This window comes from Microcaecilia unicolor, chromosome 10 (genome assembly GCF_901765095.1).
Source record: "Microcaecilia unicolor chromosome 10, aMicUni1.1, whole genome shotgun sequence".
NCBI classification, from domain to species: Eukaryota; Metazoa; Chordata; class Amphibia; order Gymnophiona; family Siphonopidae; genus Microcaecilia; species Microcaecilia unicolor.
The window spans coordinates 45,258,719-45,271,019 of record NC_044040.1 but is presented as its reverse complement, the minus strand read 5'-3'; the positions used below and the strand labels follow the sequence as shown (position 1 = coordinate 45,271,019).

Sequence of the window (12,301 nt, the reverse complement as noted above, 5' to 3'; positions counted from 1 at the left end):
TGACATGGAGTCAGAGGAGTCGGAAAACAACTTGCCCGCCACCATCTGGGACATGGGCGAACAGGACAAGCTGCGGCCTAGCTGGAAGGATTACCCGCAATCCAGCCAGCAGCAAACAGCGACCAAGGAAGGGGGAGGAATACTCCTTCCCTGCCTAGGAATCGCTGGAGACTGGCTGCCAAACTAACAAAACAACTGCACACCGACGCACCACCTCCATCATTCGAAAGGCATCCACTCTTTCTTCAACAGAAATGCAAACTAATAATAAAAAACAACAAAGAATACCCGTTTCTCAGGCGGCTGCAGGTAACTCCCCACCCCTTCCTCTTCCCCTTTTGCCGAAGCAGCCAAGGACGTGCCCAACCATCCCCAGCCTCAGGCAAGCAGTCTCCCACCTCGGGGATTCCCCGAGCACCCGGAAAAAGACGGCGCTGATTCCTGCAGCGCATAAATGTTCCAGCATTCCCCTGCAGCCGGCCTGAATGGACCAAACATACCGGATCACCCCCCGACGGCCCGAGACCGGGCTCTTCTCCCTTCCGCCAACTTAAAACAACCATCCCCGTCCTCAGGCAAGCCGTCACCCACATCCCCCAACCCCCAAGCAAAAAACAAAACAAAAAAAGACACACATCAACAACCTGCACACACACCGCACTCTCACACACACACACACACACACACACAACACACACACACACACAATAACTCTGTGACACATACACACACACACAAAAAAAAACCACATGCTAGCGCCCGTTTCATTGGTTCGGAAACGGGCCTTTTTTACTAGTATTTATATATAGATATAAATGTATAGATATATAGATATATATATATATATATAATATAATATATGTATGTATATATGATATCCTGGAAAAAAGGGAGATATTAGTTGCTTCCTCAACTGATGCACGATTCTGTTATTGGGGTGTTATTTCCAAGGTCATGAAGGCAGTTTGCAGGAGTATCATATAGGGATGAAGTGGCTTTGACACATCATACCCTGCTAAAACCTATTATAATCCATTTATTTCTGGGTTTTTAATCCTCAGTTTAACCACACTGTCTTGGAGAAATAATTCAGGAATTAGTGGGTTCCTGTGCTCCAATAGTAGAAAACAGAGTGATTTTAGAGTTGAAAGGGTGAAACCAATGTACCCAAATTTCCCGACAATGTTCAAATATTTCCAAACAGAAAACTTCTACTGCTAAGAGACTATTATCGGCGGCACTAACTTGGGAACACGTGGGGAAAAAAAAAAAAGAAATAAAATGCCTTTGTGTCCTTAGCTAATCAAACAGATAACGGCGAGTGACCGTACTCACTCGCAAATGCGCAGTAGACTTCCCTCTCTGTCCCGCCCCCGCGTCAATACGTGATGACGGAGGGGCGGGACAGAGAGGGAAACTGCGCGAAGGGGAGGGAAACCGCCGAGGTCGCCACCGCTCCCCTCCCCTCCCCCCGAGGTCGCCGCCACTGTACCCTCCCCCCCCCCCCCCCCGGAGTTGCCGCAGCCGCCGCCACCCCTCCTCCACCCGGCCCGTCTCTTCGCTATTCAACTTGCATCTCCGGAGCAGGCAGATCAGCTGAGCTGCCGTTGGCCTTCCTTCCCTGCCTGTGTTCCGCCCTCGCCGACGTTATGTCACACAAGGGCGGGACACAGACAGAGAAGGAAGGCCGACAGGAGCTCAGCTGATCTGCCTACTCCGGAGATGTAAGTTGAATAGTGAAGGGGGGGAGGGGGCAGCGGCGACCCAATAGCCCGTTTTAACGGGCTCAACAGCTAGTAAGAGTATAAACCATTAAGTAAAATCCAGAGGAAAAAAAAAATAAGAAATCTAAAATTGATTTTATTGTTCTGTGGACAAATGACCTGGCTAGAAACAATACCTCTGCTGGAAGGATTCTGTTTAGCTGTCCTGGATAAGCTACATCCTTTAATCACATTGTCTTTAGTTATTACCTAAGTTGCAAAGCTTTACAACTAAGTAATCAAAACAACAATAAAAGTATTACACAGTTCACATTTATTTGTTATACCACCAATCAATAATGGGTATCCAGGTCTCAGTAGTTACAACTTGTAGGGTGGGGTTTTTTTGTTGTTTTTTAAAATATATCTTATATTGTAAAATATTATTTTGTATAGTGGTTTGGTTAAACATGGCCTACAACATGGTATGCACAGTGAAGCTGCCATTTATAATGCGTATAAGCATGTGAAAGAAATAAAGCTAAAAAGAAATGTTGCTCATACTGTGGATAGGTTGTAGAACAAAGTGCAGCTACCTTCAGCCAGACTTCAGTGTTAACTCATAAAAAGAAAGAAATTACAAATTTGTAAAAAAAAAAATAAAAATAAGATATGTAGCAAACTGGATTATTTTGGCTTTTACCACAGGTTTACCAAAGGTGTTTGTCCTAACCATTCTAAAAATGTATACAAGTCTGCACTTTGTTGTGCTATTAGTACTTGACGTGGAAAAAACAATTGGATACAGAACAGATCCAGTCTTGAAACAGTTGTGGCTTTTTTTCATAGATAATTGACCCTAAGATGCCTCGTGTTGGTTGCCATCATAATGGTGTTGCTATACCTTACCTCCTATGGAAGTATTGAAAACAGGAGAGCAGATGCAGACCAGAGTTGAGGAAAATCTTTTTTTAGTTTTATTTTTTGACAACAAAAGAAGTTGGTAAGTTAAGAACCCTTGTTTTATATATTGTGAGAAGACAGTCTTGAGATGTAATATTCCTGTATGTCCTATTGAGTTCTGATTTAATCAAACAGTCCCTTATACAGAGCATATGCATTAGTTGCTTTAATATTTTGAGGCACATAACACTTACTCTGAATCAGCAACTTTAATGCATTGCTCAAGAGCTGGTGTAGGTGTACTGGGACCTGGAATGATTAAAAAAAACTATGCTGTAGTGATGGCCTGTCTGAGAGTAAAAGAGATTGAATGAGTGAGATCATATGTTGACACGAGTTTAAACTAGAAGAAGGCAGTGACGGATGGAAAACAGTGGTTGAGGTTGCTGTCTTTATATTGAGCCTGCAAAGAGGTGGGAAAATGTGGAGTACAAATGCAATAAATAAAATAAATATTTCATTTTAGTAAATTTGTATACCACTGTTCTAATCACAAACAGTATACAGCAAATGTATACAACAGATGTTAAAACAAGTAATAAAACAATCTTCATAAAAAGCCAAGAAGAAATGAGGTTAGTATGAAAAAATAAAAGTAAGAATCTCAAAAGGCTACCCTTGATCAACAGGGTAAAAAGGGAAATAGTTCTGAAACGAAACAGAATATAGAGAAATATTTAGAAGTTCCTGAGCACAAGTGCTCATAGCATAGCCTAGAGAATAATCTAGATCTGTAATGGCAGAGGTATACGTAGACATCATTGCTATCACAGAGAAATAAGTCCCATAAATTTGAAGATGGGTATAGAGGACTATAATCTGTTCATAAAGGATACGGCTGGCCTAAAAGGGGAAGGAATAACACAATAAAAAATTAAAAGTAATGACATGCAGGAGGCCATGGAGAAATTTGGAGATGTGTTGTTTGTGATCTCTGAAAGGAGAGATGGTACTGCCATCTACAGCATATGATCAGTACACTTCTGACATTGGCACTAGAACTAAACAGAAAATTTGCCACCAGATTCCATAAAGGTTGCACACCAGATTTCCAACTAGCATGCAAATTTTGGCACGCAAGTTATAGAATAGTATCAGTGGTACGCCTAACTTAATTAGATTAGGCACCATTGGCATTAAGTACCAATAATAGCCCTTAAATGGGATTAATTGGTGCTAATTGGCACTAATTTGTAGTTGCATGTATAACTGCACTTAGATGCTATTTTCTAAACATAGCACCTAAATTCTATAGTGCGCATATAGAAAGGGGGCATGCACATGGTTGGGTCAGGGGCATATCTTGCAGTTAATTCGTAAATTATAGAACACTACGACTTACATACAAAGCTGCCAACTTTAGGCACAACCATTTACACTGGCCTTTGACATGGCATAAGTGCTCATGTCTAAAGTTATGTGTGCACATACCAATTTACACTCTATAATGGCAATTTCACATACAATTATTTTTCAGGCCTAATTTTTGGCACTCTTTTTGAATATGCCTCTTTTGTGACACATCTAAAAGGTGAGAATGAAGAGCGAACTGGTATTGGATAATCTCCTGGATATCAATTGGATATCCCATCTGCAGAATTGAGTTACATCAGTGGTTCTTAAACCCAGTCCTTAGGTCACACCCAGTCAGTCAGGTTTTCAGGATACCCACAATGAATATAAATTAAATAAATTTGCATACAGTAGAGGTAGTGCATGCAAATTTATCTCATGCATATTTATTGTGGATTTCCAGAAAACCTGACTGGCCTGGCTTATCCTGAGAACCGGGTTGTGAACCACTGATGTAACCCAGTTCTGCAGATGGGATATTCCTGTTCCAAATGGACCCGGGAAGATACACACTGATCCATGTTGGTGGAGTGTTTAGACTTGCAACCAGCTGGTATTGTATGCCCCTGATGCAGCCTGTATTCTAGGCGAAACATGGCCATGTCGGGCATTTGAGAGTGTATCCTAGGAGCATTAATAAAGACTGCATTTTCTTCAGCAAGGTCTGCTCATTGTCTTTTGTTCCATGGTGGTATTGTGGAACCGATTGCCTTCTTGCTTTCTTAATTAAATTTGCATACAGTGGAGGGTAGTGCATGCAAATTTATCTCATGCATATTTATTGTGGATTTCCAGAAAACCTGACTGACCTGGTGTGTACTGAGACTGGGTTGAAAATCTCTGGTATGGCAATAGAGAACTCCTTGATGTCTTTCAGTGGTTCCTTTTCAGACAAGTGGTAATGGAACCAGTGTGTGAATGGGCAGTACTAGATCTAGTACTTAAACTGAGAATCCATTTAAGATGTCTAGATGGGTGGCCTCTTGATCACCAGATGGTATGGTTCAGTATTACAGCCAAGAGATGAATCAAAATCATAGTTCAAAATTTCAGAGTACTATGAGGAAGTACTGGTAGGATGCTGGTGAAATGGAGCGCTAATGAACATTTCAAATACAGAAGGCAGCATATTTTTTAAGAAGCTAAATGAAAGTAAGAGGGGAAAAAACAACAACTTCAGAAAAGTTGCTGAAAAAGTGCAAAAAACTTTAGGCATTTAAAATATGCAAGGCATCCAGTGAAGACAAAATACAGAGAAGAGTATCTAGTGAAGCTGAAAGTCAGAGAGAGTTGTAGGGAATCAAAAGTGCCAGCGGAGAAAGATAGAAACAATGTGCAACACTTTTTAAGGACTGCAGTGACAGGATGAAGAATAGACTTGCGACTTCAAAGTTATGAGAAGACCAAGAAATTGTTCAGCGATTGACATGAAAGAAGCAGAAATGGTAAAACAAATTATGACTTTTGTTTTTTTTGTTTTTTTCTCTGAAGAAGGAATTGGAAAAAGCCTAGTGATAGGGTATATTTGAGAGAGAAATACTATGCCATGAATGGAAGACAGCATGTGTAGAAACAGAAGAATTTAGGGGCCCTTTTAACCAAGCTGCATTAAGCAGCTGGAGCAGGTTTTACTGCACGGTAGACATTAGTGCTGACCCATCATTGCACATTCAAACCAGCAGGCACCATTAAAAAACAAAAACTTACATTAGCCATTTAATATGGGTAGGAAATTTCACGGGTGTGATGGGGAGGAGCAGCGGCTGTGACAGATTTTGTGTAGGTCATTGTGTTTTGCCATGACTACCAGTAGCACAGCTGCACTTAACCTCAAGAGATGGCATTAGGTGCAGCCATACTACTGGCAGTCCAGCAGTGTGGCTGCCCTAAATTTCCACTAAACATGAAGCTGTGTTCCCAACACAAGCCTTCGGGTGGGGAGGGCCATGGCCCATTTGTACCCTCTGGTGGCGGAGGAGAAAGACAAGCTCTGCCTTCCGAAGGTGGGATTCGTTGATTTTGGTGGTGAACAAAAATATGATCCTTCCGGTGTAAGGGGGGATTGGCCTGGAGAGTCTCCAGGATAAGAACAGGCCCTGAAGCAGGCCTTTTAGGTGGGGACATTGGGTTTCCAGACCTTGGTCTGAAGTTCTTTTGTGGTGTGGGCCTGTTTACAATGGCACCTGTGACAGCGCAGCTGGGTCAGTGTATTTTTCCCACCTGGAATGGGGTTAACTTACCTGGCGGACAGAGTCTATTACATGCTGTGGATATTTGCTAAGGGCATGTTGTTGAGAGTGGCCACCCATCGGCAGCTGTGCCTGTACAACTGGGCAGCAGACGTAGCATCTAAAGTGTGTCTGGTCAAGCTACCCTGTCAGGGGTGATGGCTGTTTGATAACCTCAGTAATTTGGTCAAGGAGCTCGGGGAGGTGAAGCCACAGAGGTTGCTGGAGGACAAGCCTCGTGCAGGAGGCCACATGCCAGGCTCGGTGCGTCAGAAGTTCCGGGACAGCCAGAAGTACAGGCCCAGGCGGTCACAGTTTAGGCAGAGATTGTGTTTTGCAACCTGGCAACCATCCTTTCGAAGTAACAAGAAATCAGGAGGACAGGTGAGCACTGTACGTCTTCCGCAAGGCAATCACAATGATGCCAGGCCAGCCCTCTCTCCCATTCCAGTCAGCGGATGCCTTATGGCATTTTTTTTTTTGGGGGGGGGGAGGGGGCGGGCCAAGGTTATTTTGGATCAGTGGGTCCTCAACATTCTCCAAGATGACTACAACTACAGTTCTCCCACCCAGTCACTCCTCTCTTCCTGCGGTCCCCTTGTCAGTGGGTGGTCAAGGCATCCCAGGTTCAAGGTACCCTCAACCAATTGTTGGCCCTTCAGGCCATCATTCCCGTCCCGCCTGCCGAGCAAGGATGGGGACATTACTCCATTTACTTTGTGGTGCCAAAGAAGGAAGGCTCGGTGTGTCCTGTTTTGGATCTCAAGGAGGTGAATTGGTGTCTGAGTCCCCCACTTTCGTATGGAGACTCTATGGTCAGTCATCACCTCCATGTGGGTAGGGTGACGGCTCTCAATCTCAAGGAGGCAGATCTGCATGTTCCTATCTGGCTGCCTCATCAGCAGTTCCTGCAGTTTGTGATTGTGAGCCACTATTTTCAATTCAGAGCCATTCCTTTTGGCTTCACCATGGTTCCATGACCCTTTTCCAAAGTCCTGCTCTTTGTGGCGGTGTTTCTGCATCGGCAGGGGATATGAGTTTACCCATATCTGGGTGACTGGCTGATCAGGGCATGATCCTACGAGGATGGGAGAGGCGGCGACGAACAAGGTTGTCTCTCTTCAGTCATTGGGCTGGATGATCAATTTTGACAACAGTTGGCTGGTACCCTTTCAGCACCTGGAGTACCTGGGGGTAATGTTCAATATGCGGCAGGAGTGGGTGTTTCTGACAGACATCAGGAAGTAGAAGCTAGTGAACCAGATTTGAACTCTGGTTCGGCTGCCCTTGCTCCTGAGACTATGTGCAGATGCTGGGATCTATGATGCCGACCATGGAAGTGGTGCCCTGGGCACAAGCACAGATTCGTCCATTACAACAGTCTTTGCTTGCGTGGTGGTCTCCAGTGCCCAAGGACTAAGCAATTCATCTGCCTTGGATGGCAGTGTCCAGGAAGAGCATGGCGTGGTGGTTGGCACAACAGCATCTGTTACGGGGGTCCCCTTTCTGATCTCTCGTTGGTTGGTGGTGATGATGGATGCCAGCCTGTCAGGCTGGGGAGTGCATTTCTGGGGACTTGGTCCCCGGAGGAGTCACAGTGGCCGATCAGTCGCTTGGAGCTTCAGGTAAATTTGCAGAGCACTGGCTGAATTTGCTCCACTTCTGGTAGGGTCTCTGGTGCGAATGTTCTCCGACAATGCCACAGCAGTGGCGTACATCAAACGAGGGTATTTGCATCAGACTGCTTGCCTTGGAGGCCAGTTGGTTGATTGCCTGGGCGGAGAGGTATTTTCTCTGCTTGTCGGTGGCACACATAGCATGCTCACTCAACGTGGAGGTCTACTTTCTTAGCCAGCACTCTCTTGATCCACGGGAGTGGGAGTTGTCCGATAAGGCGTTTCTTCTGGGCCGGTGGCATTGGGGGACACCACTGCTGGATCTGATGGTTACCCGGGCGAATGCCAAAGCCTCATGGTTTTTCAGCCAGGCTTGTTGGGCTTGGGCTTTCTCCTGCAGGTATAGCCTCTGGGTTTGCTGTATGCATTCCCGCCATGGCCAATGATAAGAAGGCAGTTGCGACAGGTGGCAGAATACCATGGCTGAGTGATTTTAGTGGCCCGGGACTGGCTGTGGAGAACTTGGTACACCAACCTTGTCCAACTGCTTGACGGGGAACCACTTTGGATTCATCAGGAGTGGGGGCTCTTGCATCAGGGGCCGATTCTCATGGAGGATCCCCTCCCCCTTTGGTCATAAGCCATTAAAAGATCTTGGCTGAGAAAGAAAGGCTATTCGGAGGCCATCATTGCAGTGTTGTTTTAGGCATGGAAGCTGTCTGCTAGTGTGGCGTATGCTCGGGTCTGGTGCATGTTCAAGAGTTGGTGTATGGAGTAAGGAGCTGATCCTTTTTCTGTGTCTGGGGGACACATTTTGGTGTTCGTGTCTGCAAGGGCTTGACCTTGGGCTCTCTGAAGGTGCAGGTGGCAGCGCTGGCTTGTTTTTGTGGCTCGTTACAGAATTCATCATTGGCAGCTTATCCTGATGTAGTTCATTTTTTGAAGGGGGTTGGGTGGCTGCGTCCCCCCCCCCCCCCCCCCCCACCCCTTTTGAGCCAGTTGTCTGAACTGGAATCTTAACCCTCGTTCTTCAAGCTTTGCAAAAACCTCTGAACCGCTCCGAAAGGCTTCAGTGAAGGATCTCACCTTGAAGACTGTTCTTGGTATCCATTGCATTGGCGCAGAGGTTGTTGGAGTTGCAGGCTCTTTTCTACAGGAACCCATTTCTCCGTTTTACTGAGGAAGGAGTCTCCCTCAAAATGGTGCTGTCATTCTTACCGAAGGTGGTTTCTGCCTTTCATGTGAATGAGTTGATGGACCTTCCGTCCTTCCAGAAGGAGGATGTGGGTCCACAGTTCACTTATTTATGGCTTTTGGACGTTCGCCGGGTACTCATGCAGTATCTGGAGGTCACAAATGACTTCAGAAGATCAGATTATTTGTCCTGTTCGCAAATAGAAATTGGGCCTGATGGCCTCAAAGACCTTGATAGCACGTTGGCTCAAGGAGACAGTGGCAGCGGCGTATTTGTTGACAGGCAAGCAGCCCCCACCAGTGGTTCAGGCCCATTCGATGTGGCGAATGATGACTTCGTAGGCAGAGGCCTCATCAGTCACACTAGCTGACATCTGCTGGGCAGCGATGTGGGCTTCATTGCATGCCCTCACTAGGCACTATAAGGTGGATTTGGCGGCACGGGAAGACGCTGTCTTTGATGCTGCAGTTCTAAGAGCAGTGGGACCGGATAACCGCCCAACTGCTTGGGAACATGCCACTCGTCCAGCAGTAGTGGGAAAATATGTAATGGAAGAAGAAATTAGGTCTAACCTGATAATTTTGTTTCTATTAGTTTTTCACACTATTCCAGGAGCCCTTCCCTGTTTCTGTGGTGGCCATACTGCAGGTTGACTTGATTGTCGAACCTGGTAACGGCTTAGCATGGTTGCCTTACCGTGTCTGCGGGTTGCGGGTCCTGTCCACAAGTGGGCGTTGTTGACAGGCCTCTTTAAGAGTCGGACCGGGGGCAGTTGGCTCCCGGAGTACTTGGTGTCTTTCTTTTTCTATTGTCCCACAGGCTTAGGGGTTCAGTTCTCCTTCTTGTGCAGTAATTACTGAAGGGCTAAGCTGGGGTCTTGTGTATAGGCTCCAGCTCAGCTCTGGATTCTCTCTCTACCTGCTGGTCGATGGCCATGACTATCCCACTTAACCTGGAATAGTATGAGGAACTAAAAAATTATCAGGTAAGACCTAATTTCTCCATAGAAAAGTTAACAGCAAGACAAGGGCAGAGTTTCTGAACATCCTGTAGTTCATTGTAAGCCACCAACTTCAGCTTTATTTTCCCATTCTTGCTGAATTGGAAGGTGGAAGCGTCCCCCGACCCCAACTATTTTTTTTTTTTAATTCACTGCTCTTTAGAGTCACTGTAACCAGTGATAATTTTCTGACTGACCATTAGGCTAATCACTATGTTTGTATATCTGTTTACTCAACTGCAGCTATGTTGAAATGTTCCGTATTCCTTTTGGAGGCTCTCACACTGATTGCTCAGAATTGATAGCTGCTCCTAAAGCAACTATGCACATTTCAGATTAATTAAAATCTAAAGTATATGTCTATTTCTTATTTTGTTAAAATGTGCTGTGTAAATCCTAATTATTCTGTATTTCATCACTATAGCCCAGCACTTTACCAGCTAGGCTGTTTTCTCATAGATATTGTATAGTGAAAATAATCTTTTAAGGAAGAACATTGTTCATAGAAAGATTTTCCCAGTTTGCTTTTTCTCACTAAAGTAATTTTATTCCACTAAGGCAATGGCTTCCAAAATCCAAAATGGTTCCTCTTGGAATTGATGAAACTATCGACAAGTTAAAAATGATGGAAGGCCGGAATTCAAGCATTCGAAAAGCTGTGAGAGTTGCTTTTGATCGTGCTCTGAATCATCTGAGTAGGGTACAAGGAGAACCTGTTAGTGACTTCAGTGATATCGACTAAGGATCGTAGTACAATGAAAAGAATATGCTTTAGCAAATCTCTTCATCTAAAACAATGTATTGAAGATGCAACTCTGTAATCATTGATTCCGTGGTTAAACTTTATATAAAACAGAGCAACTTATGTAACTATCACTGCCATTTTGATGATTTTGGTTGTCTTGCAGTTTAAAGGAGCTTCCACTATTGCTATTAAATGTCTTGTTTATAGTGTTTATAAAAAGTGTAGATATGTGTATATTTCTTGATTCTTAAATTATTCTGAATTTTAGAAGTAGTTCTTTGAGTCCCCATTTTAGACTGTTGAGGGGATTTTTTTTTTTTTAAGGGACAGGGGGATGAGTTTGTTTTTGTTTATATAGCAAAACAAAAGTATAGTACCTAAGCACCTGTTCCAAAATTTATTAAGGTGTTTTGTGAATATAAAGCTCATTATAACATCAAAGTATGATGATGCTGTAATATAAGAGTTTGGTGCTGCTATATCATTTTCATGTAATATCTTTTATTTTCTTGTATGTCATTCTTCTTTGCACAAAGTACCAGTATTAATGACTTTTATGTAAATTAACAGTATGGAAAGTACAAAAAATGTATTTTGAAAAACAAAAGCTAGATTATTTTGGAGGATACTTTGTGGGAAAGAGACAGTGTTTAAAATTGTACTGTTGTAATGCATAATATCTAAAGCACCAAAAACATTCCATTGCTGTGCAAAATAACATTATTTTTAGTCTGTGCTCTCAACCAGTAATTCTGAAACCTGCCCTGTGGGACCACAAGTCAGTCAGGTTTTCAGGATATCCCTAACAAATGTACATGAGACAGATTTGTATATAATGGAGGTGACAGGCATGCAGATCTGTCTCATGCATATCATTAAGGATATCCTGAAAACCTGACTTGACTGATGGTCCCCCAGGACAGCTTTGAGAACCATTGCTGTAAACTGAGGCTCTGACTGCATTTTCTTCATAAACACCTATGTCTGTCATAGTTGTTTTGTTTGTTTCTTGTAGTGGTCTTTTTGTTCATTATTTATTTAGAAATGTATGTATTTTCTTTATAATGAAAATTTAATTTGAAAAAGTTTGATATTCCCTTATATATACGCACATGAGAAGGCAATGGAAGATAATGAGGCTCATTTTCAAAGCATATAGACTTACAAAAATTGCATAGGTTACTATGGGGCTCATTTTCAAAGCACTTTTCCGTAGGCTACTCTGAGATATATTTTCAAAGCAGTTAGACTCACAAAGTTCCATAGTAACCTATGGAACTTTGTAAGTCTAACTGCTTTGAAAATGAGCCTCCATGTAACTTTGTAAGTCTGTGTGCTTTGAAAATGAGCACCAGTGTGTATTAGATTTTGTTGTAAATACGATGGCATGTATTTTGATTTTGTAACTTGTTAACTTTTGTTTAATTGAGGGGGTTTATATAACTTGGTTTCATTTAGAACAGCTTGGTAGCAATAGCAACTTTTGGATACATTTTTA

General features: G+C 43.5%; 1 protein-coding gene across 1 annotated transcript in view; it reads left to right on the top strand.

Moving 5' to 3' along the window:
* Positions 1–12,010, top strand: part of BRD1 (bromodomain containing 1) — a 306,498-nt gene extending 294,488 nt beyond the window's left edge. The window contains 3 exon segments of the mRNA XM_030215730.1: positions 2,553–2,607; positions 2,610–2,706; positions 10,617–12,010. Of these exon segments, the coding sequence (XP_030071590.1) occupies positions 2,553–2,607; positions 2,610–2,706; positions 10,617–10,800 (336 nt within the window). The 3' untranslated portion in view covers positions 10,801–12,010.
* The last annotated feature ends 291 nt before the right edge of the window (positions 12,011–12,301 follow it).